The 23,410-nt window shown below is 33.8% G+C and overlaps 5 protein-coding genes across 6 annotated transcripts; 3 read left to right on the top strand and 2 right to left on the bottom strand.

Annotated features, from left to right (window-relative positions):
- Positions 1–3,810: 3,810 nt before the first annotated feature.
- On the bottom strand, positions 3,811–5,519 carry LOC120580010 (uncharacterized). Of its 2 annotated transcripts, none has more exons than XM_039832872.1 (2): positions 4,291–5,519; positions 3,811–3,979 (listed from the first exon to the last, which is right to left on the bottom strand). In XM_039832872.1, exons 1-2 carry the CDS (start codon positions 5,315–5,317, stop codon positions 3,942–3,944), a joined length of 1,065 nt encoding a protein of 354 aa, XP_039688806.1. In that variant the 5' UTR covers positions 5,318–5,519; the 3' UTR covers positions 3,811–3,941. The 2 variants fall into 2 exon arrangements, with proteins under 2 accessions (XP_039688806.1, XP_039688807.1); XM_039832873.1 differs by having other exon boundaries at positions 4,300–5,519.
- A 196-nt stretch (positions 5,520–5,715) lies between these two features.
- LOC25492840 (lignin-forming anionic peroxidase) lies at positions 5,716–7,450 on the bottom strand. Its single transcript, XM_039832874.1, has 4 exons — positions 7,004–7,450; positions 6,712–6,903; positions 6,465–6,630; positions 5,716–6,343 (listed from the first exon to the last, which is right to left on the bottom strand). The coding sequence occupies exons 1-4, from the start codon at positions 7,208–7,210 to the stop codon at positions 5,943–5,945; spliced, it is 966 nt and encodes a 321-aa protein (XP_039688808.1). The 5' UTR covers positions 7,211–7,450; the 3' UTR covers positions 5,716–5,942.
- A 1,866-nt stretch (positions 7,451–9,316) lies between these two features.
- On the top strand, positions 9,317–11,003 carry LOC11441606 (lignin-forming anionic peroxidase). The gene is made up of 4 exons (XM_039832875.1): positions 9,317–9,631; positions 9,724–9,915; positions 10,004–10,169; positions 10,306–11,003. Exons 1-4 carry the CDS (start codon positions 9,425–9,427, stop codon positions 10,701–10,703), a joined length of 963 nt encoding a protein of 320 aa, XP_039688809.1. The 5' UTR covers positions 9,317–9,424; the 3' UTR covers positions 10,704–11,003.
- Positions 11,004–14,457: 3,454 nt separating this feature from the next.
- LOC11441173 (lignin-forming anionic peroxidase) lies at positions 14,458–15,980 on the top strand. The gene is made up of 3 exons (XM_013601094.3): positions 14,458–14,801; positions 14,906–15,263; positions 15,388–15,980. Exons 1-3 carry the CDS (start codon positions 14,592–14,594, stop codon positions 15,783–15,785), a joined length of 966 nt encoding a protein of 321 aa, XP_013456548.3. The 5' UTR covers positions 14,458–14,591; the 3' UTR covers positions 15,786–15,980.
- Positions 15,981–19,407: 3,427 nt separating this feature from the next.
- Positions 19,408–23,307, top strand: LOC11442830 (endoglucanase 5). Its single transcript, XM_024781544.2, has 11 exons — positions 19,408–19,692; positions 19,803–20,015; positions 20,721–20,921; positions 21,019–21,105; positions 21,181–21,345; positions 21,558–21,681; positions 21,801–21,964; positions 22,089–22,422; positions 22,527–22,577; positions 22,673–22,747; positions 22,869–23,307. Exons 1-11 carry the CDS (start codon positions 19,483–19,485, stop codon positions 23,156–23,158), a joined length of 1,914 nt encoding a protein of 637 aa, XP_024637312.1. The 5' UTR covers positions 19,408–19,482; the 3' UTR covers positions 23,159–23,307.
- The last annotated feature ends 103 nt before the right edge of the window (positions 23,308–23,410 follow it).

The raw sequence follows: 23,410 nt of genomic DNA, 5'->3' as shown, positions 1-23,410 counted from the left end.
AGTGCTACGAAACTACGAAAAAAGTTATTTGGATATCATGGTTGGGCTAACAATGAAATTGCAAGAAAAAAGGCTCTTCAACTTATCTTAATTTTAAGGATGCATGGAAACAGGTAATTGAATGTCGAAGAGTTATGAGATGGAGTTATGTATATGAATACTATCTTCCCGAGGATGAAAATGCTAAGATTGAGTTTTTTGATCATATTCAATTAGGCTTCAAGTATTAATTATGAGTTTTTTCCCCATAATTATAAATTTCTTGCTTTGAATAGAGGTCACAATTAAGCTTTTACGAATTGTTAGTGTATAGAAATGCAACACGCACATATGAGTAGAAAATGTGAGTATATAGATATAAGTATAAAACAAAACAAAAAATCTTTGACTCCATGTGATGCAAGAGATCACTAAAAACCTTAGCATGATCCATATTAGATTGAGGACTGATAGGTTTTGGTTTTTTTTATCCAGGTATGAGGCAAGTGATTGAAACTTTCATAGTCCAACAAATTTTTGGAGATAGCATACTCCATGTGATTTGATAATATTGGAACATTATTGTTAAGTTGGTAGAAAATTGAAACGTCGGAAGATTAAATATCAAGTAATAATAAAACTTTGATCTAGTGCGGTGTGAATTAAAAAAATAGAATGTGGGGGTCCCACATAAAATAGAACACACAATAGTAAGTATTTATTTAATTTTAAATATTTAGTAATGATAAAAATAATAATAATAATTTTTTTTTATTCAAATATGTCACGTCACAGTTTGATTTCAGAAGAATATTTTTTCTCTGATTGATATATGTTTTATTGAACATGTACAAGAATTATATAGCCTATAATTAGGAATAGAAAATAGGAAATCTCATATTTACACCTTTCCTATTTTACATGAACTAAATCCCTTAAATTAAGCAGCAAGAATAAAACAATATCTCAACAGTCCCCCTCAAGTTGGTGCATAGATATCCCACATGCCCAACTTGCTCACAACCTTTGAAAACACTTGACTTGAAACTGCTTTAGTTAGAATATCGGCCAATTGATCCTCTGAACGAATCATAGGTAACTCCAATATCTTTTCATCCAATTTCTCCTTGATGAAAAATCTGTCTACTTCCACATGCTTAGTGCGATCATGTTGAACCGGATTATGAGCTATGTCACATGCAGCTTTATTGTCACAATATAGCAGAATTGGTAGTTTCGGTGGATATCCCAAATCTGAAAGTAGTAGTTTTAACCATAAGGCTTCACATAACCCGAGTGCCATTCCTCTAAATTCGGCTTCTGCACTTGAGCGTGCAACGACATTCTGTTTTTTGCTTCTCCATGTAACAAGGTTACCTCCTACAAAGGTGAAGTAACCTGAAGTAGATCTTCTATCATCTATAGATCCAGCCCAATCGGCATCCGTATATACTCTCACATTTTGCTGATTTTCATTTTTTGCAAACAAAATTCCCTTTCCTGGAGCTGATTTCAAATATCTTAGAATACGCATGACTGCACTTATGTGTTGCTCTCCCGGATTATGCATAAATTGACTTATGACACTCAATGCATAAGCAAGGTCTGGTCTTGTATGTGCTAGATACATTAACCTTCCTACAAGTCTCTGATATCTCCGTTTATCGACTGGAACTTGATCAGGTTCAAAGAACAATTTCAGTCCTCCATCAAGAGGTGTATCAATTGGTTGACAAGCTGACATACCGGTTTCCTCCAACAAATCTAAAGTATATTTTCTTTGAGACAAAAATATTCCCTTAGTTGATCTAGATACTTCAATACCAAGGAAATATTTTAAGGGGCCAAGATCTTTCATTTCAAATTCCTTAGATAAGTAGGTTTGAAGAGCTTTTCTTTCTTCGTCATCATTCCCAGTAACTACCATGTCATCAACATAAACAATAAGTGCAGTGATTTTACCTTGATGCTTCTTTATGAATAAAGTGTGGTCTACATTACTTTGACTATAGCCAAACTCTTTCATAGATTTTGTGAACCTTCCAAACCAGGCTCTTGGAGATTGTTTTAGCCCATATAGCGCCTTCTTTAACTTACACACACTTTTATCATATGCTTCTGGTGTCTTGCACCCCGGAGGAAGTTCCATGTAGACTTCTTCAGTCAATTCTCCATGAAGAAATGCATTCTTCACATCGAATTGTTGTAATGGCCAATCCATGTTTGCTGCTAGAGATAACAAAACTCGAATTGTATTTACTTTAGCTACAGGTGCAAATGTGTCTGTATAATCAACTCCGTACGTTTGGGTATATCCCTTAGCCACCAACCTTGCTTTGAAGCGCTCTATGGTACCATCAGCATTGTATTTAACTGTATAAACCCATCGACATCCAACTATTTTCTTTCCTGCTGGAATGTCAACGAGTTCCCAAGTATTATTCTTAATTAAGGACTTCATCTCCTCATTCATAGCTGTTGTCCACCTTGGATCTAATAAGGCTTCCTGCACATTGTTAGGAATAGATACAACAGATAATTGATTTGCAAATGACCGGTTTGATTCTGACAAACGATGGTTAGAAACATAATGGTTCAAAGGATATCTAGCTTTACTAGAAATTTCAGGTTCATAACTAGATTTAGGGATACCTCTATTTTGTCGTGGTGGAAGTTGCTTTCTGGATGGTTCAGAAACTAGATCAAGGGCATCCTCAACTAACGATTGGTTTGGTACGACAATTTCTTCGGGTGGTGCTTCTTCATTACCTATTACTTCATTACCCATTTCTTCATGAAGATCTTGTGATGTTGTTGATATCTCAGAGAGTATTGGAACCTCTATTCCCATTTCTTGATTATCATCACTAATACTTCCTACCACTTCTTGTGGTGTTAGTTCTATTTCCTCTTGTACGTGAGTATCATGATCTAGAGTTAGAACTTCTTTTTGTTTTTCCCCCTGAAGGTCTGACTCAGAGGAAAAAAAAATAGAGTTTTCATGGAAAACAACATCTAATGTAATAAACATTCTCTTAGTTGAAGGATGATAGCATCGGTATCCTTTTTTATCGGCAGCATATCCTAGAAAGACACATCTCAATGCGCGAGGAGTTAGTTTGCTTCGTTGATGCTTATGAAGGTGCACATATGCTACACAACCAAATACATGAGGAGTCAAGTTTGGGACAGCCGGTGCAATAACTGCTTCAGCAAGGGCCTGTAATGGTGTTTGAAAAGCAATAGTGCTAGAAGGAACCCTATTAATCAAATATACTGCTGAGGTAAGGGCTTCACCCCAATACGACAGAGGCATATGAGATTCTATCAATAAAGCACGGACAACTTCCAATAAATGACGATTTTTTCTTTCAGCTACTCCATTTTGTTGGGGTGTGTCGGGACAAGTAGTTTGGTGAACGATTCCTTGTGCTTCTAAGTACTGCCTAAATTCAGAACTTAAATATTCCCCCCCATTGTCACTACGTAGAACTCGCACCTTGACATTATATTGCGTACATATCATTTTATGAAATTTTTGAAACAACAAATTAACCTCACTTTTGGATTTCATTAAACATACCCAAGTCATTCTAGTACAATTGTCAATAAAAGTAACAAACCATCGGGATCCACCTAAGGTAGCCACCTTTGATGGACCCCAAACATCAGAGTGTAAAACCATAAAAGGAATTGAACTTTTATTCATGCTTAATGGAAATGAAGCACGGTGACTCTTTGCAAGTTCACAAACATCACACTTGAAACTTGAAACATCAAAGTTTTTAAATAAATTAGGCATTAATTTTCTAAGGTATCCAAAGGAAGCATGCCCCAAACGTCGATGCCATAGCCAAATCTCTGATTTTCTCCCTTTTTCTTCAATACTGTCTGTTGTCAAGGCTTGTTGTAATTGAGTTGAGCTATGCGGCTCCAAGTTCAGGTAATACAGATTCCCTTGTCTAGTACCATAACCAATCGTCCGCTTCGTTTGGATGTCCTTAAAAACACAATATTCAGGCCAAAAAATCACAACACAAGATAAAGCAGTAGTAATTTTAGAAACTGACAAAAGTTTGTATGCTAAAGATGGGACAACTAAAACAGAATTTAAGTTCAAAGTATCAGTCAGAGATACATCCCCTTCCCCAATAACAGGTGCCGAGGAACCATTAGCGGTGGAAATAAATTTTTGCGAGGAAGGTGTTAGAGGTGAGATTTGTCTAGAATCAAAAGTCATATGATCGGTGGCTCCGGAATCAATTATCCATGTACTATTAGAAACAAAGGCAACTGAATTTAAAACCTTACCACCATTACCTCCTGTTGTTATCAAAGCCGAGCTTTTCCCAGCAGCATCTTCCAGATCAGTATTTGTTTCTACAATTGCAGCAGCGGAATTTCTGTCTGGATGCTTCTTTCGCTGGTCACGGTTATGATCCCACCATTCTGGATATCCTACAAGCTCAAAACAACGATCTCTAGTATGACTAGATTGATTACAATGAGTGCACTTAAGGTTGGACTTGTTGCTCCTTGTCCGATCTTGTTTTTGAGAAAAAACATTTTGGTTTGTTTTGTTCCTGCTCACCATGGCTGAAGCCTCAAGCTTCTCAAATTCTCCACTCATTGTTGTTTGTCGAACAAACTCGCGGCGGACCATTGAGTAGCATTCTTCTAACTCAGGAACCGGATCTTTGCGCAAGATTTCACCACGGATCTGTTCGAATTCACCATCCAAACCAGCAAGGAATATGTGCACTCGTTGTCGCTGAACTGACTTGTGATAAGCTGCAACATCTTTTTCACATTCCATAATCACCTTGTCCCGATGATCCAGTTCGTTGAAAATTTCAACCAATTCTCCATAATAAACAGAAACTGATTTTCCATTCTGTTTGGAAGAGAAAGCCCTTTGATTCAATGTGAAAACTTGCAATTCATCTGCTCCATCATAAAAGGCCTTTGATAAAGCTTTCCAAATATCTCGGGCAGTTTTTAGGCGAATATACCGCTTCATAATATCTGGAGACATAGACATCAGCAGCCACCGTTTAACTTTCTGATTGTCGGTGTACCACTTCTCGTATCCATCATCTTTTTTTGTGGGGGGTTGAGTGTTACCACGAACAAATGATAGCTTTTCCTTTTCGGCAAGATGCATCTCCATAATCTGAGACCACATGTCATAATTCGTTTCATTGAGTATAATCCCTGCATTGAAGGTTGAACTTTCTGACTGAATAATAATTGGAGCAGGAGCAGACTTAGTGGTAGAGATTTCATGATTCCTTTTTGATGTTTCAATTTCAACATCTTCGGAATCTGATTTGCTCATGGCACTAGGTTTAGACCTAGCTCTGGTACCAAGTTTGATTTCAGAAGAATATTTTTTCTCTGATTGATATATGTTTTATTGAACATGTACAAGAATTATATAGCCTATAATTAGGAATAGAAAATAGGAAATCTCATATTTACACCTTTCCTATTTTACATGAACTAAATCCCTTAAATTAAGCAGCAAGAATAAAACAATATCTCAACAGTCACTTCCTATAATTTTTGCTTACGTTGTTTGTTATAAGATTGAGAATCCAACAGAATTTATGGTATTGTCGGCATGGAGTCATGAATGTAGTAAATTTTGCGCAAGCAATTTCATGACTTCGTACTCAAGATGGAATGTTCAATTTAGAGGAGAAAAACATTAACAGAAATATATTACAATTTTTTTTTTTTTTGACAAGATATATTACAATTTATTGATCACTATGAAATAGCTAACACATATACAATAAAATGAATTGATAATAAATCTTTATATAAACACCGTACAATTGTAGAAAAAGGAACGCAAATGTATAAAAGAATTAATTTAATGATGAAAGAGACTAACAGACACCATTAATAGCAATTGGCAAACAAATGATGCATGCTGATGAAGAAAGAATTTTGTAAAATTAATTGATAGCACTGCATATACTTCTTATGATTCCAGCAGATCCGGTTAAGGGTTGGATATCTCCCATCTTTATCATAGCAGCGGCAAAGTCAGACTTAAAAGTTGTAGGATTTTTGCTGTATTCAGAAACGATAGAATCTGTAGATCCTCCTCCACCGAATAAAACTTGATCTGATTGAAGAAGACCCTTCTTCTGAATTAAATTTTTAAAGTAGTTGTTGTCAAAAGAATTTGGTGTAACCAAGTCTAGGGCTGCCAACTTTTGATTGTTTGTGGTGGTACTTGAAGATGGACAACCACGTTGACGAGTGCTAGCAAACCCAACATCTATGTCACTTGCATTGTTATATATCCTGTCACGAAAAGTGAAGCATTGAGCTTGTCCGATTGTGTGAGCACCTGAGTTAAAATTAGATTGACCAATATTAATTTGTCGAATAAGCATAGGTTTACAAATTAGTCATATACACAAATATAAAGATTTCCATGTTTGAAAAAAATGGGTTAGTGATGAACTTACCAGATAAAGTAACCATATCTTTGAGAGTAAGACCTTTATTGGTAAAATGGGATATTAGAGTTGTTAGATCATCTGTAAATTTTGGAAGGTCTGAATTGGCCAAACTTTTACTAGCAATGGTAGAGTCTCTTCTTCCAAGTTTTACCGTCCATGATGGACCACCCACCTGCATGATTATAAATGTAAATATGTCATATATTATGATATTGTTGTATATTAATTAAATTTTAAATTAACTTAAACTTACAGCAAATGATGCATCACGTGCCGCTATTGCTACAATGTCAGCACAAGACACAACTCCAGGACATACTTTCTCTACATCAGCTTTTGCTTTATCAATAACTTGGAAACCTCTTACAGAATTAAGATTTGGAAGTGCACTCTTTTCACTCTCAATTGTGGAGGTGTCGTCTAGCAAAATTGATGCATCACAACCCTGTAAATTAATTAAGATCAATTAAACTAATTAATATGATCATAATGAATACTTTATATGATTAATCAAAATACATGTATAGAATTAATATACTAATTACCTGGACAAAACAATCATGAAAATGAAGACGAATGAGAGATGCAGCCATACGACGCTCCTTAGAGACAGCAGTACGAATGGCAGTTCTGATAGTGCTTAATGCATTAGGGCATGTACCATCGTAAAACGTAGAAGACAATTGTGCATCACATATTGAACTTAGTAGCACCAATGTGACAATAAAACTAGTCGTAATTCTAAAAGCCATCGAATGCAAACTGGAATGTTAATATATTACTTTATTATATGAGTTGAATATAATTAATTATTTTCTTTTACTTGATACACAGATAATGGAAGAAAAAAGGTAATATTATTGTTGTTAACGAGATTGATGAGAATGAGAATGTTGAAGAAATTAATGATATTGGTTGATGGAGAAGAGGATTTGAGTTCTCATGAATTTATAGAATGCATACATATGTGTTTGTTGTATGAGAATATTGAGAATATTTCATGGTCACTAATGATGGCCGCTGCAAGTTGCAACGCGGTTCATTGATGATAAATTTAGATGAAAGCTTTAATATTTTGGTTTTGACAATATATTATAGTGACCAGTTCTCCTTTGGTTAACAATGCCAGTTCATCATGGACACTTATGTTTTAGTACTTTTCAATATTTTCCTAATTTGAATATTTCTTTTTTTTCTTGTATATTACGAAGAGTCAACGTTAACAAAGATTTAAACTTATAACCGTTATGTTCGGATGGATGAAATAGAATGGAATGAAACATAATAAATTGGAGCAAAATAGAATAAAATACAGAATTTATTCTATTGTTTAGATATTTCATGATGCGCGGAACAAATTTCATATTCTAAAATTTTGAAGCAGAATAGAATGGAATTAGTTTTGAAGAGTTTTTTTTTTTAAAGCATGTATGATGATTGGTCCACCAAAAATCAAATTATTTTTATATTTCTAAAATTTTGATATGCAAAAAATGAGAGGATTTTGACTCAACCATACAATAATAGAAGACGACGAAACATATTCACGTGGTGGGTGAAAGCTCTGTATATATCCCTTGTAAGAGTGTCTATTTTATCTTATACACTTATAAAATAATGTCTTTATAATTAGTGGAAAAATACTACTATTTAGTATTTATGCAAATGTGAAAATATGTCACAATCAAATACAGATTATCCCTCTGGTCAAAAAAAGAAAGGCACCCGTGAATTTGTCATGTAGTAGGGGCGATGCTATGCTATGACCAAGTAAGTATATTTTATGTTTGAGTGTTTATACGTAGGAAAATACTTAATTGGCTATTTAAAATAAGTTTATTTGATAAAAAAAACTGTGAGAAATATGATACTCAAAATATTAACTCTTGTTTGATAGATTTTTTTTCGTCTTATTTTATTTTGACATTTCTGATATCTTAAACAATTTCTATCAAAAAATATATTTCTTTCGTTCTTATATATAAGCATCAATTGCCTTTAATAAAAGGGTGTTTATATATAGTAACAAAAGGAGTATTAAACATCTATAAAGAGATATTTGCTAGGGTTGAAACCGTAAAGACAAAACTCAAAAATAAAATGAACAATGACTTTCTTGTAAAGACGTAGTTATTTACATTGAAAACACATATAATATCAATTATAGATAAATTTGACTCTTATTTTATAAACATCAATTTGACTCTTTAAAGTGTTGTCGAGTTTAATTTAATTTTTTTTCAAGGAATTTAATTTTTTATTAAATAGCTATTGTTTGTTTTTATTTTTTTTATGTCTATTTAATTATATAGATAAAATTATTGTAACTTTTTTGAGATTGAATTTGATACGTTAATCTTAAAATATATTGGCAAATTTGGAAGCATTATTAATTTAATTATTTAGCACTTGTTTTCATAACTATAAAGTTAAGTTGAATTGGAGGAAAGTAAATGGAATCACTCACGCCTTAGCACAAGAAACCTCATTGTATGCATATTAGCTCCCACAGTTTATTGATGTGGAGTGATATATTTGTTACTTGTTATCAAATAAAATGCATTGAAATTTTCCCTTAAAAAAAAAAAGTAATATCAAAGTCGCCTCAACAAAAAAAAATACTATTCAAAGAAAAATGTTGAAAATTATATATTATTATAAAAAAAGTCAACCAAAACGAAGACGAATATTGTGATGAACTGGCAACAATATTAAATTGTACTTTGTCAAACCAAAAGGAGAATTGGTCGCAATAATCAATTGTCAATAGAGAAAGGGTTGAAGAGCATTGCAATATACATGCATGCATGCTATAAATTGATGAGAACTCGTACCCTCTTCTCCATCAACCAATATCATCTCTTCACTTTCATACTCATTCTCGTAAATATCATCTTTTTTTCTTTGATTATCTTGTGTGCCAAGTTAAAACAAATTATTGAACTGATATATAGTAATTAACATTGATGGCTTATAGAATGATCACTAGTTTTGTTTTCACATTGATTGTTCTAGGCACAATATGTGATGCGCAGCTTTCTTCTACTTTCTACGACAGTACATGCCCTAATGCCTTAAGCACTATTAGAACTTCGATTCGTACTGCTGTCTCTAAGGAGTGTCGCATGGCGGCATCTGTCATTCGCCTTCATTTTCATGACTGTTTTGTCCAAGTAATTACTATATTTATATTTATTAATCCTATAATATATACATATAATTGCACATTAGTTAATTTACTTACAAAATCTTACTTGATTGGCAGGGATGTGATGCATCAATTTTGTTGGATGACAGTCCTACAATCGAGAGCGAAAAGAATGCACTTCCTAATATTAACTCAGTAAGAGGATTTGAAATCATTGATAAAGCAAAATCTGAGGTTGAGAAAATTTGTCCCGGAGTTGTGTCTTGCGCGGACATACTAGCTGTGGCAGCACGTGATGCATCATTTGCTGTAAGTTTATAAGCTTCTTAAAATTTGCTTGTATAGTAGTAATATACAAAACTAAAATGTAACTAACAGTGACATTTATGTGATGCAGGTGGGTGGTCCATCATGGACGGTAAAACTTGGACGGAGAGACTCTACCACAGCAAGCAAAAGTTTGGCCAATACTGACCTTCCGTTATTTACGGACGATCTTACAACTCTTATATCTCATTTTAATAAAAAAAATCTCACCCCCAGAGACATGGTTACTCTATCTGGTAAAATTTCATTACAAGTTCATTTATTTCAAACATGAATACTTTATATTTGTTTGTATGACTAATTTGTAATTAGTTAATGCGTAAACCTTTGCCTGTATGAAAATTAATATTGGTCAATTTTATTTTAAATTAGGTGCGCACACAATCGGACAAGCTCAATGCTTCACATTTCGTGGCAGGATATACAACAATGCTAGTGACATTGATGCTGGATTTGCTAACACTCGTCAACGTGGTTGTCCGTCTTCCCGTACCACATCAAACGATCAAAAGTTGGCAGCCCTAGACTTGGTCACACCAAATTCATTTGACAACAACTACTTTAAAAATTTAATTCAGAAGAAGGGTCTTCTTCAATCAGATCAAGTTTTATTCAGTGGAGGATCTACAGATTCTATCGTTTCTGAATACAGCAACAATCCTACAACTTTTAAGTCTGACTTTGCAGCTGCTATGATAAAGATGGGAGATATTGAACCCTTGACTGGGTCGGCTGGTATCATAAGAAGCATCTGCAGTGCTGTCAACTAATCATACAAATTCTTCCTTGATCATCAACATCAATCAATTGTCGAATATAGTTATCAATATGTATATTGTGTATCGTTTTCAATTTCTTTATTAAATTAAATCTTTTGTATATATTTTCGTTCTTGTGTGTACAATTTTATGGTTATGTCAACAACATTGCTTGAGGCTTGTGTTATAAAAAAAAAAGGCAAGGTATGAATTAACTCATAAAGAATATCATTCTGGTTTGTTCATCAACGTAGATTGTTGTGTCAAAAGAAAAAAAAAACAATATAGATTGCCTTCTATTTTTCTTTTGAATTACCTCTCACCTTTGTCGCTTTATTTTATTTCATGTGTGCGTCATAGTCATTCTCTATAGCATTCACTAGAAAGACTCTTAATATAACTCTGTCCCTATAACAAAATTGATCCAGATAAAATGAAAGCCATTAAACTTATCAATCTAGGCACTTTAAATTTTAAACTTTGGCTATTACTTTTTCCACCCAATATGTTACTTACGCGTCCTATTCTTTTTTTTCGAAATTACTCTTTGTTCAACAAGAATTAAAATATGATTCCTTCAAAAAAATGAAAAGGTTTAATAGGTTATTTGGTCCCTTAAATAATTTCCAGCTTTCATTTTGGTCCCATAAATAATAAAACTCATGTTTTGGTCCTTTAATTGTGTCTTCGTTGGTCAAATAAATTTTGCCCGTTAAATTTAACCCTAAATGTCTATATGGTGAACCAACTTTAAGAGTGATTCATCATAGATCCTATTAATTATTTTAATATAAACTGTTTGATCTTTTTTATTAAAAGAGTACCGTTAGATCATGCATGTCTACCGGATCTTACGGTGAATCAAAAACATCTAACTTTGTCTTCCATTGTTTCATCTTTCTTTCTGGAACAACACAACACGCTTCTTCTTCTTCTTCCCCAAACCACCACCACCACCAACTTTCAGCAATCGTTTCTTATTCGTTCTATATTCTTTCAAAATTCTACCACCACCATTGAATTCCTTTAACTTTCCTCTACAAAACCCACTATTTTATTGCTTAGATTGGAGATGTTGAAAATTCCAAACCACCTCCTTTTCTCATGTTTTCCGGCCACCATGTGGTAGCCGGTCGCCGACAATTCACTACCGCGCCTGAAAAGTGGTTCATGGCCTTCTATTCTAAATGAATGGGTACAAAGAAAGACATACATATGGCATTCATTCAACAAAATTTTCAGAAAATAACATATACAGGTTCAGCTTCATTCCCCAATTCAGCTTTAGATCCAGAAACTCCCTTTACTTCTTTCCCCAATTTTTCGTTTGATTTTGCAGATTGGTTTTAATCCTTTTTTTTTTTATGTTTCCATTGCATTAATTTGGGAAAAATTGATGATGTTGTTGCGTAATTGATTTGTGAAGAATTGTGCAAATTTATGGTCGATGGAATGATTGTTGATTGTTGTTGTTATTGATGTTGGGTATGTTTGCCTCTTTCTGAATTCTTTAATTCATAAGGAAAAAATCTGATTTTTTTTCCTTTCTTTTATGAGTTTGAATGTGTTTTTGAAGAAGTTTAGTGATTTGGATGTTGTTGTTGTTTGAGTTTTTTTTCTTCTTCTGAATTTGATGAAGATTGATGATGAAGATGGTATGGAGATGAAGAAGAAGATGAAGGAAGGAGATAGATGAACATAGTTGAATTTATTTGACAGACGAAATTTATTTGACCGACGGAGACATAATTAAAGTACCAAAACATAAGTTTTAATACTTATGGGACCAAAATGAAAACTGAAAATTATTTAAGGGATCAAATGACCTATTAAACCTATTAAAAACTAGTATAATCTCATTAGTATTTTGGTTCATTAGTCTATTTTTTGGTACAAAAGATGGCCATGGGCCCAAAAGAGGAAAACAAGAGGAAAAAAAAACTAAGATAAACGCATATTCCTAGACATCATATACTCAATCAACTTTTGGCAAGGTCCGACAAATTCTTAATGCCATTTTTATCGCAAATGAAGTTGTGAACGATGAGTAAAGGAGGAAGAAAGAGGTTATTCTTTTTAAGGTCGATTTTAAGAAGGCCTCCGACAATTCGTTGGGATATATTCAGAGAATGCAATCAACCTTGATTGCTTTGTTGTTAATTTGGGAGTCCGTTGTGCCCTTAATGATGAGCTAAATGTAGCTATGTATGCAATTTGAGATTGCTTATTTCAAAGGATAGCACAAAGGAGTTAAAAGTGAATTTTATGAAGGTGTCTTTTAGTAAGTTATTAACTAATTTTTATGAAGATGTTTTTTAGCAAAGTTATAACTAAAAAGTGAAAATCACACCTTGAGGTATGGATTGTTAAAAGACACCTTCATGGGTGGCTTCTAGCAAAACCTATATATATGGATTGTTTAACTTATGATTTGAATTGTTATTGAAAAGTACTTTTTGAATCAAGATTTAGGATAAACTTCTATTAAACCCTAAATACTAGAAATGGTTTTAGGTTTTGATAACCACATCTTATATCAAGTCTTAATGTTATTGTATTGTTTAATAGGCCGAGAAATCGTCAATTAAACAATACGATTGAACTCACGACATTATTAAGATATAAACGATGTCTGTCGAGTGATACGTGGTAATATTGATTGATAGCTAGAATCTATACGTCTAATTATGAGAATATATGTGACGTTTGGTTAGTGAAGTCTAATCCCAGCAGTTTTAAGTCTCTGTTTAACTCTAGTTTATTTACCGCATTATAGTCCGATTAGGTTTTTCGAAACAAACAATTTTAAAAACCCTAACTTAGAACGATAACAATTGTTGAACGGCTTATAATATCGCATTAATCCCTGTAGAAACGATATTAAAACTTACTTACTATTGATACTACATCAACGACGAACAAAACAACGTCGCACTAAGACAAAGAAATCACGAAAGAAAAAATGAAATAGATGCGAAAATCATTTATTTCAATAAAAAGGGAAAGAGAAAAACGAGTTAGAGGGGTGATTTTGGGTCAAAAATTGACCCTAAATCACCCTTCTATGATGGATGAAGGAGAAGAAACTAGGATTTTGGTGACGGCTCACAAAAGAGAAGGGGAAGAATAGAAAAATATTTTCATGTTAGACCCCATTTCTACTTTCGATTATACTCCTAAAGAAATATGCATATTTAAATGGTATATTTTTTATGTCGACATTAAAAAAGATAAGGATTTATATTATAGTTGTTATATTGTTGGTATCATTAAGAAATATAAATGTAGTTTGTTTGTTTTTTTGAACAAGGTAATTATAGTTTGTTCCAATATGAAAGTGCAAAGTATTTATACCTAAAATTTGAACAAAATCAAAATTTTCTAAAAACTACTATCCGTAATTTATACGCATTAACGTAATAAAATGATGGATTCCCGTGTGAACGCTATAGTATTCAATAATAAATTTTGACTCTATTTCAAAAAAAAAAAAATATAAGTAACTTTGACTCTTTAATATATACACACATGTAGTTGTTTTTTAAGAAATATTCAAAGAAAAACCAAAAACGAAACATGTTGAAAAGTATATGGCTATCTAACCAAAAAACAAGTGTCTGTGATGAACTAGCATTGTCAACCAAATTAAAGAGAACGAACTGGTCACTAAAATATATATTGAAAAGGGAAAGGGTTATTTATTAATCCTTCTGATTCTGAAGCTTTAATTAGCAACTACGCGTTGCAACTTGCAGCGGACAATAGTGACCATGAAACATTCTTCTAACTCTATAAATTGATTACAACTCACACCCTCTTCTCCATCAACCAATATCATCATCTCTTCAACCATTTTCATTCTCTTAACAACAATACTCTTATTACAATTTGCGTAGTTCAATGGCTTATAGAATGATCACTAGTTTTGTTGTAACATTGGTGCTGCTAGGCACAATATCATGTGATGCCCAATTATCTTCTACATTTTATGACAGTACTTGCCCTAATGCACTAAGCACCATCAGAACTTCGATTCGTACTGCAATCTCTAAGGAGCGTCGTATGGCTGCATCTCTCATTCGTCTTCACTTTCATGATTGTTTTGTGCAGGTAATTACTACACTCATATTTAGGTTTCTAATTCAATATGCACACACACTTGCATGCATGCATGCATGTAATATATAATTTGCTAATTCTGAATTAATTTGCAGGGTTGTGATGCATCAATTTTGTTGGATGATAGTTCCACAATCGAGAGCGAAAAGAGTGCACGTCCAAATGTTAACTCAGTAAGAGGATTTGAAATCATTGATAAAGCAAAATCTGAGGTTGAGAAAGTTTGTCCCGGAGTTGTGTCTTGCGCGGACATACTTGCTGTGGCAGCACGTGATGCATCATTCGCGGTAGGTGGCCCGTCATGGACAGTAAAACTTGGAAGAAGAGACTCTACAACAGCAAGCAAAAGTTTGGCCAATACCGACCTTCCGTTATTTACAGACGATCTTACAACTCTTATATCTCATTTTAGTAAAAAAAATCTCTCCCCCAAAGAGATGGTTACTCTATCCGGTAAATTTTCATTACTAGTTCATTTGTTTCAAACATGAATATTTTTATATTTGTCTGTATGACTAATTTTGTGTAACATTTGCCTACATGAAAATTAATATTGGTCAATTTTATTTGAATTTAGGTGCACACACAATCGGACAAGCTCAATGCTTCACATTTCGTGGCAGAATATACAACAATGCAAGTGACATAGATGCTGGATTTGCTAGCACTCGCCAACGTGGTTGTCCATCTTCCAGTACCACCTCAAACGATCAAAAGTTGGCAGCCCTAGACTTAGTCACACCAAATTCATTTGACAACAATTACTTTAAAAATTTAATTCAAAAGAAGGGTCTTCTTCAATCAGATCAAGTTTTATTCAGTGGAGGGTCTACAAATTCTTTTGTTTCAGAATACAGCAACAATCCTACAACTTTCAAATCCGACTTTGCAACTGCTATGATAAAGATGGGAGATATTGAACCCTTAACCGGATCGGCTGGAGTCATAAGAAGCATATGCAGTGCAGTCAACTAATTATACAATTTCATTCTTGATTAACAAGAAATCAATTGCCAATTGTTTTGTATATAGAATTTTATAGCTATGAGAACATTGCTTGAAACTTCTGTTATCGAAAAAGATGAGTGTATTTAACTCATAAAAAATACATTTTGGTATGTTCATAGTGTCAAATAAAATCAATTGAGAATTTGAGATTGCCTTTTATAATTCCCTTTTTTATATTAGCTCTTGGTTGTGTCACGTCCAGAAGTCCTCATTTATCCGACTTAGTTTAGTCATTCTCCATGGGCATTTAAAATATTGCACTAGACTATGATGCATTCAAATATTACTCTAGAGTATGGTTGCCAAAATCGAAATCCCACTAAAAATTGATGGTATAGAAAAAGCGTAGATCATAGGATCGTAATAAAGATCGTAATATCCCACATCTAATAGACAAAATAATAAAAGAAACTAAGAAAAAAAACTTTTCATTAAAAAAAAAACTTTCATTAATCATAATTTTCATTGTCTTAAGCATCATCTAAGAAATTTCATAATAAAAAAACATCAATTTCTTAAACATCATTAAAAAAAATTAAAAAAAAAAAAACTAGTTCAACAAAACATTATGATCAAGCCCGACATCTTTCATAATTTCTTCATCTCCAAGTCCTCCAAATTCTTCATAGTTTGTGAATCTCCAAGTCATTTTCAGCAATAGTTGCAACTCCATTATCTCTTTTATTTCGGGTTCCTCCCTCCAAATCTCCAAAATACCAAATTTAATTTTGAAGTGAACATTTATCATTCATCATCGGTTTCAATGTCATCAAGGCTATATTCTACCATATTTCTAGCTTTCTTCTTCTTTGCCAATTTAGAATTAGTCGTCACTAACACAACATCATTCATGGTTTTTTGCTTCAGCCTATTTATTCTCTTTTTATGCACCTAATAGACACAAACTACATTAGTATATAGCAATTTGGTAGACTATTTTCACAACTTAAATTTGAAAGAAACTTATCATCTCAAATGCACTCCAATTTCTTTCAGATTTGGATGAGCTGCAATTCAAGCTTAGCACACGTATTGCAAATCTTTGAAGTTTTGGATGCTCATCATCGTATTTGACTAGTCTACTGAGAAATTTTAAGGATGGGAAAGAATTTCTCTCGGCCTAGGTTAAGATCATCTCGACCGAAATCATGGGCCTTTATCTTATTTTACATTGGTCTAATGTGGGTTGGATTTTACAAGTCTACCCGGATCAAAATTTCTGATAAATATATCCATAATCAATTTCTATAAGAAGCCAACAGAAATATATTAAAAATGGTGACAACCATTTAAGTACAAGGTGCGCCTAAAATGGACTTGGCAAAGTCAAATTTCAGACAACCGAATAAACAAAAAATAGCAAGTTAACAAAACTGCTATAAGATATGGAATAACCCATACAAATTACAAATAGTCGGGTTAGACCACCAAGAGCTAAAATCCAGAAAATAAATTGGGTTTTGTGCTTTCAACCACCACCAAGAATGAAGCTTAATCTTATCAAGAAAGTGATCAATAGACAATTCATTATTAGAAAAGATATGTCAGTTTCTCTCCTTTCAAATGACTCAAAGACAAGACAACCAGAACATCTGAAAACAATGACGAATATCACTCCTTAACAAAATAAATTGGGTTTTGTGCTTTCAACCACCACCAAGAATGAAGCTTAATCTTATCAAGAAAGTGATCAAGATACAATTCATTGTTGGAAAAGATATGCAAGTTTCTTTCCTTCCAAATGACCCAAAGACAAGACAACCGGAACACCTAAAAAATAATGATGAATATCACTCCTGAACAGATGAGAACCACCAAATGGCATTCATGCAGACATCAACCGGAAGAACAGAACAAAAGATTTGTATGTTCTTCCTTTCCTGCAACCACCAAAACACAACAAAGAGCATGAATTAACAACCTCTCACGACGAGCCAAATTGCCTTTGGTCTCGGAATCCTCTTATGTAAAGTTCTCCACGCAAGAAGAGACACTTTAAAGACATTGTTTTGTTCCAAATTAACTCCGTAAATGGGGCATGGTCTTGCTGCTTATTTTGATTCACAATATGGTAAACACCTTTAACCGAATAGCCTTCATGAGTATCATGTTTCCAAATCCATTTATCTGTCATATTATTTTGCAACAAAAAAATTTCAGCAAAGAACAACACTACAAAACTTGCTCCTCAGAACAACTTAATCAAAAATAAAACTTGCTCCTCTTCTCAAACAAAGAGTCTCCTCCTCCACCTCCACATCCACCATTGACCTTCAACTCCCCAAACTAACCTCCACATATATGCTACTGAAATATTTCTATCAACATAAAGATCAAAGTGGCGGCAGAATCTAGAACGCAAAGGGCCTCCTGGCCAAGAATCATTCTAGAAAGAGATTGTGGTCATGTTATCAACTCTTCTCGTCAACCCTTCTTCAAACCACCTCCCCTCACTCACCCCTACTCCCTCTATGACCCCTCAAAAACCCTTACACCAACTTGGCGCCTTGTTATATATAGTAATATTTAATCATTTATTTTATTCGATTACCTAATTAAATAATGTCATATTCTGATTAAATAATACACTTGAAGTGTTCATTGTCAAAAAAGAAAAAACAGATAAGGTGATAGTAGAGTGGTAAAAATTTAGTTTTGTGAACTTAAAATACAGAGTTTGAATTTTTTTCGTAGATTTTTCTTTTCTTTTTTTGACAACCTCTCGTAGATGGTTGTAAAATAGTAATTAGTGTAATTTTAATTAATAAAAAGAATCCCCTTTTCAATTTATTTTAGAAATATGTCATATATTGATGTGCAAAGATGGTATATTTATCTTTTTTGGGGAGACAATTAATAGAAAGGCACCTATATTCACCTAGTAAACTTATGAGAATTAAATACCCAGAAGTTCCCTTCAAAACAAAAACAAAACAAAAAAACTCCCCAGAAGTGTTAAAAGCCAAGTAGTTAGACCCCTTTAAAATATTGTCCTACCTATTATTATTGCCGGCAAAAGCAGAAGCACCAATCTGCAATGTTTTTTTTTTATGTTTTTTTTTTCATTCTTATATATTAAATTAAATTTAAATTCCCTTTTCTTTATACTCGTTTTATCATCGCATCATGTATAAAATTTGTAGAGATATTTTAGAAATTGATCTATAAAAGTGACATGGTGTGATTTGATTGAATATACGTATAAAAAAGTTTTACGCAGTTGATGTATAGAAATTAATCTCTTACTTTCTTCTAAAATTGTGTATCTTTGTCATACTATGATACACATTCAAATAAATCAAAATAGTTATTAAATTTGCTCCCTGAAATTGAAAATAAAAAAATATGTTTTTTTTTTTTTTGAAGAATGTTGACATGGACTTTATTTATACTATGATAATCAAAAAACATTATGCACGATAGAGAATTCAGTTTACACATTGGCACGTCAAAACGTGGGAACCTCTTTTAACTTCCTAATGTCAACCCCAACGTGATGGCTACCACACACTTACATACTCTTTATTTCTTTCATATGCTTGTTACATTACATAACAAAATCTTATAAATAGATAGCAATGTATGATGCATAAGGCAAATCATACTTTATACTAGTCACATTTTCTGAATTCCATTCAGGTTGCAAAGTAATTAACCAACTATCATGAAGAACTTAAACATATCTTTGTGCATGGTTATGGCAGTAGTACTTGTTGGCTTAGTTGGAAGTGTACCTTTAGGTTTCAACTATGGTGATGCTCTTGACAAGAGTTTGATGTTCTTTGAAGCACAAAGGTCTGGTAAATTACCACTGCAACAACAGCGTGTCAAATGGCGAGCTGATTCTGGTCTCAAGGATGGAATTCAGCAAGGAGTGAGTACTCTTCTGAGATTCAATGAGGCTTTGTTTGGATAAACGGCTTCGTTAAGCACTTATATCATATAAGTGTTTGTCTAAATTGGATTTTTGTGTGTTTGTTACAGGTAGACTTGGTGGGAGGGTACTATGATGCAGGTGATCATGTGAAGTTTGGGCTACCAATGGCTTACAGTGTCACAATGCTTGCATGGGGGGCTATTGAGTTTAGCAAGGAAATCACAGGCTTAAACCAAATGGGACATACATTATGGGCCATTAAGTGGGGAACTGATTACTTCATCAAAGCACATCCTCAGCCTAATGTTCTTTGGGGACAGGTAAAACAAGTGCAGCAACTAGAGAGTATTCATTAGTTCTAACTTCTATTAATTGTTTGGTCTTTGGCCAACAATTTTCATCTGCCAAAATTATTATTATTAATTATTATAGTATACAAATGTTTTCTGCTACAATCATGTTTTAATAACAGCTTATTATACATGGAGAATTTGGTGAACAGATTCAAATTAGGACCCTGTTTGAGTAAACAGTGTAATTAAGCACTTATCATAGAAGTGTTTATGTATAAACTATTTTTTAGCAAAAGATAAAATAAAGTCAAACTATTTTCAGATATGTTATGAGTTGTTTTCAAAAGCTATCATAGAGAGCTTAAGGAAATATGCTAAAAAAAATACTATAAACATGTCATAAGTTGTGTCCATAAGCTCTCCACTAAATAGTGTCGCAAGTGTTTATACTAGTAGATAGTAGATGAGCTCAAATAAGTCTCATAAAAACAGGCCCTAGATGGAGTTTGGAAGTTAATCACTTATTCAATAAGTACTTAGAGTGTTAAAGGAGGGAGTAAGGATAAAATCCGGACTAGATCTATATAAGTTGTTTCTTTATCATGAAAATAATTTGAAACAGGTTACGGATATATCATAAGCTATTTTAATCATTAGCAGCTCTTCAAATGCATTGTTAATGTGGTTGAATGTTAAGTGTGCTTCTGGTGTATTAAATTTGAGAAATTTCAGGTGGGTGATGGAACTTCTGATCACTACTGCTGGGAACGTGCCGAAGATATGACTACTTCAAGAACTGCCTACAAAATTGATGAACAACACCCTGGCTCTGATCTTGCAGGTGAAACTGCAGCTGCATTGGCTTCTGCAGCCATAGCTTTCAGGCCATACAACTCTTCTTACTCTAATCTTCTGCTAGTACACGCAAAACAGGTCAGAGGAGTACTAATAATGCACTCTATTTCCCGCATATATCTAATCAAAGTTTACACTCAATATTGAGTTATTGATATTCTTCTATCTGTTGCAGCTCTTCACATTCGCAGATAGGTACCGAGGTCTATATGACGAATCCATATCTTCTGCTAAGCAATTCTATGATTCTTCTGGTTATTCAGTGAGTAAACATTTCTCTATTATTTCTTTACTCCTATTAGCATCCGATCCATCTAAATTGACTTCTTTGGTAAAGGATGAATTGTTATGGGCTGCTGCCTGGCTGCACCGAGCAACTGGTGATGAATACTACCTAAAGTACGTCGTGGACAATGCGGTGTATATGGGTGGAACCGGATGGGCGGTGAAAGAGTTCTCTTGGGACAACAAATATGCTGGTGTCCAGACCCTCCTATCAAAGGTAATTTGGTTTCTCACAGGATACAAATATCTCATTTGTTGTGTTGTGGTTCTTTTTAATAAGACTTTTAGAAGGTCAATCTGCAGGAAAATTTGTTAAGTTAATTAGTTTAAGGCTTTAAGCAATGCAGTGGCTTAAACTCTTTACTGCATATTACAAATTATGGTTCAAAGAATCATGCAATAAAATAAATGGTCAAATCTAATTTGCAGGTATTACTAGAAGGCAAAGCTGGTCCATATGCATCAACACTAAAGCAATATCAGGCCAAAGCAGATTATTTTTCATGCGCCTGTTTGCAAAAGAATGATGGTTACAATGTCCAGAAAACTCCAGGTTAGTTGCTATAAAACATTAATTTAGTTTAACAATCACTTGATCTCCTTTCCAACGAAACAGTCACAAAAAAGTATAATCATATCATTTTATTTCTGATTGTGTTTTTCTTTTACTAGGTGGCTTGTTATACTTGCACGAATGGAACAATATGCAGTATGCTTCCTCTGCTGCATTTCTTTTAGCCGTTTACTCAAACTATCTGTCAGCTGCAAAGGCACAGCTCAACTGTCCTGAGGGTCAAATTCAGCCTCAGGAGCTCCTCAATTTTGTCAAGTCACAGGTATCTATTGGAATTTGTTGCTCCATCCTTCCCTAATGGATTACTATCTTATCCCTAGCCAAACATTTTAGTATTTTACTACTAGAATTTGGATAACTGAAACTGTGAAATTTGGTTTACACAGGCTGATTATATCCTTGGTAAAAACCCGGAGGATATGAGCTACTTGATTGGATATGGACCAAAATATCCTATTCATGTTCACCACAGAGGCTCTTCCATTGCTTCAGTTTTTTCTCTTCACTCTGAGGTTGGTTGTGCACAAGGATTCGACGCATGGTATAACCGTATTGAGCCAAATCCTAATGTCATCCATGGAGGCCTTGTGGGAGGTCCAGATAGAAATGATGACTACACTGATGACAGGTCCAATTATGAACAGAGTGAGCCTACACTCTCAGGATCTGCTCCTCTTGTAGGCATCTTTGCTAAACTGCAAAGTTCATATGGCAATATAGGTGAGTAATGAATAGGAATACCGACATTCTGTAATAATCTGCTCTTTTTGTCAGTTTTTTCTATATGAAACTTCAATCAATCTTCTCTTACTTGCTTGACACAGGTTCCTACCATAAATATAATGAATCGCCACTGCCCCAGCAAAAAACACCAAGTGAGTAGGAAAAAGGGTCTATATTTTGATTTGATTTTGGAAGTTTCTAGTCATGCACCTTTTGTTCTACTAATCTGACATACATTGTTTGACAGGTACAACAAACCTTTACAATAATCCCTCAAAGAAAACAAACCTCTACAAAGAACCAACACCTAAAACACCACAAGGTGAGATTCAATAGAGTAAATAGCCGTTATGGTCCCAAATGGTGTCATTATAGTTTCTGAAAGTATCAATTACAAAAAAAAAAATATTCCATTGTATCTTAATGATAAGTTGCTGTTGCAGGTGCACCAGTTGATTTCCTTCACTCAATTTCCAGCTCATGGACTGTTGGTACAACAACTTATTACCGACACAAGGTGATAATCAAGAACACTTCTGCAAAGCCAGTCTCAGATCTTAAGTTGGTGGTTGAAAATCTCTCAGGCTCAGTATGGGGTCTGTCTCCAACTGGAGAGAAGAATACATATGAACTTCCACAATGGCACAAGGTTTTAAACCCTGGCTCTGAATGTATGTTTGTTTATGTTCAAGGTGGACCCCAAGCAAAAATCTTGATTCAAAGCTTCCACTAATCATTTTAGTAATTTGACATGAGTAAAGTGCCTCTTTTTTGCACATGAGTAATTTGACAGTTAAACTTCTGTCGCTTCATGAATGTAAATTTGTAATACCGACTTGTCAATCAAAGTCTACTCCTTATACATGTAATGTTATTTTTCAATGATCCTTCCCTATTGACCCCTCAGAAACCAAAAGAAAACCACAAGCAATCAAATGTATGAAATTTTCATTATTAAAAATTAAATATTATGAAATAGGGGGCA

Source organism: Medicago truncatula, chromosome 4 (assembly GCF_003473485.1).
Source record: "Medicago truncatula cultivar Jemalong A17 chromosome 4, MtrunA17r5.0-ANR, whole genome shotgun sequence".
Taxonomy (NCBI): Eukaryota; Viridiplantae; Streptophyta; class Magnoliopsida; order Fabales; family Fabaceae; genus Medicago; species Medicago truncatula.
The sequence above is the reverse complement of the archived record's forward strand: the minus strand, read 5'-3'. Positions and strand labels throughout refer to the sequence as shown.

Coding starts and splice junctions, on each gene's coding strand:
- LOC120580010 (XM_039832872.1), bottom strand. CDS start 5,317: ATGAGCAAATCAGATTCCGAAGATGTTGAAATTGAAACATCAAAAAGG. Junction 3,980..4,290: donor AACAACAGGAGGTAATGGTG/GTAAGGTTTTAA, acceptor TGTGTTTTTAAG/GACATCCAAACGAAGCGGAC.
- LOC25492840 (XM_039832874.1), bottom strand. CDS start 7,210: ATGGCTTTTAGAATTACGACTAGTTTTATTGTCACATTGGTGCTACTA. Junction 6,904..7,003: donor TTCATGATTGTTTTGTCCAG/GTAATTAGTATA, acceptor ATTAATTTACAG/GGTTGTGATGCATCAATTTT. Junction 6,344..6,464: donor AGATATGGTTACTTTATCTG/GTAAGTTCATCA, acceptor ATTTTAACTCAG/GTGCTCACACAATCGGACAA.
- LOC11441606 (XM_039832875.1), top strand. CDS start 9,425: ATGGCTTATAGAATGATCACTAGTTTTGTTTTCACATTGATTGTTCTA. Junction 9,916..10,003: donor CACGTGATGCATCATTTGCT/GTAAGTTTATAA, acceptor TATGTGATGCAG/GTGGGTGGTCCATCATGGAC. Junction 10,170..10,305: donor AGACATGGTTACTCTATCTG/GTAAAATTTCAT, acceptor ATTTTAAATTAG/GTGCGCACACAATCGGACAA.
- LOC11441173 (XM_013601094.3), top strand. CDS start 14,592: ATGGCTTATAGAATGATCACTAGTTTTGTTGTAACATTGGTGCTGCTA. Junction 14,802..14,905: donor TTCATGATTGTTTTGTGCAG/GTAATTACTACA, acceptor ATTAATTTGCAG/GGTTGTGATGCATCAATTTT. Junction 15,264..15,387: donor AGAGATGGTTACTCTATCCG/GTAAATTTTCAT, acceptor ATTTGAATTTAG/GTGCACACACAATCGGACAA.
- LOC11442830 (XM_024781544.2), top strand. CDS start 19,483: ATGAAGAACTTAAACATATCTTTGTGCATGGTTATGGCAGTAGTACTT. Junction 20,016..20,720: donor CTAATGTTCTTTGGGGACAG/GTAAAACAAGTG, acceptor GAGAAATTTCAG/GTGGGTGATGGAACTTCTGA. Junction 21,346..21,557: donor TCCAGACCCTCCTATCAAAG/GTAATTTGGTTT, acceptor TCTAATTTGCAG/GTATTACTAGAAGGCAAAGC.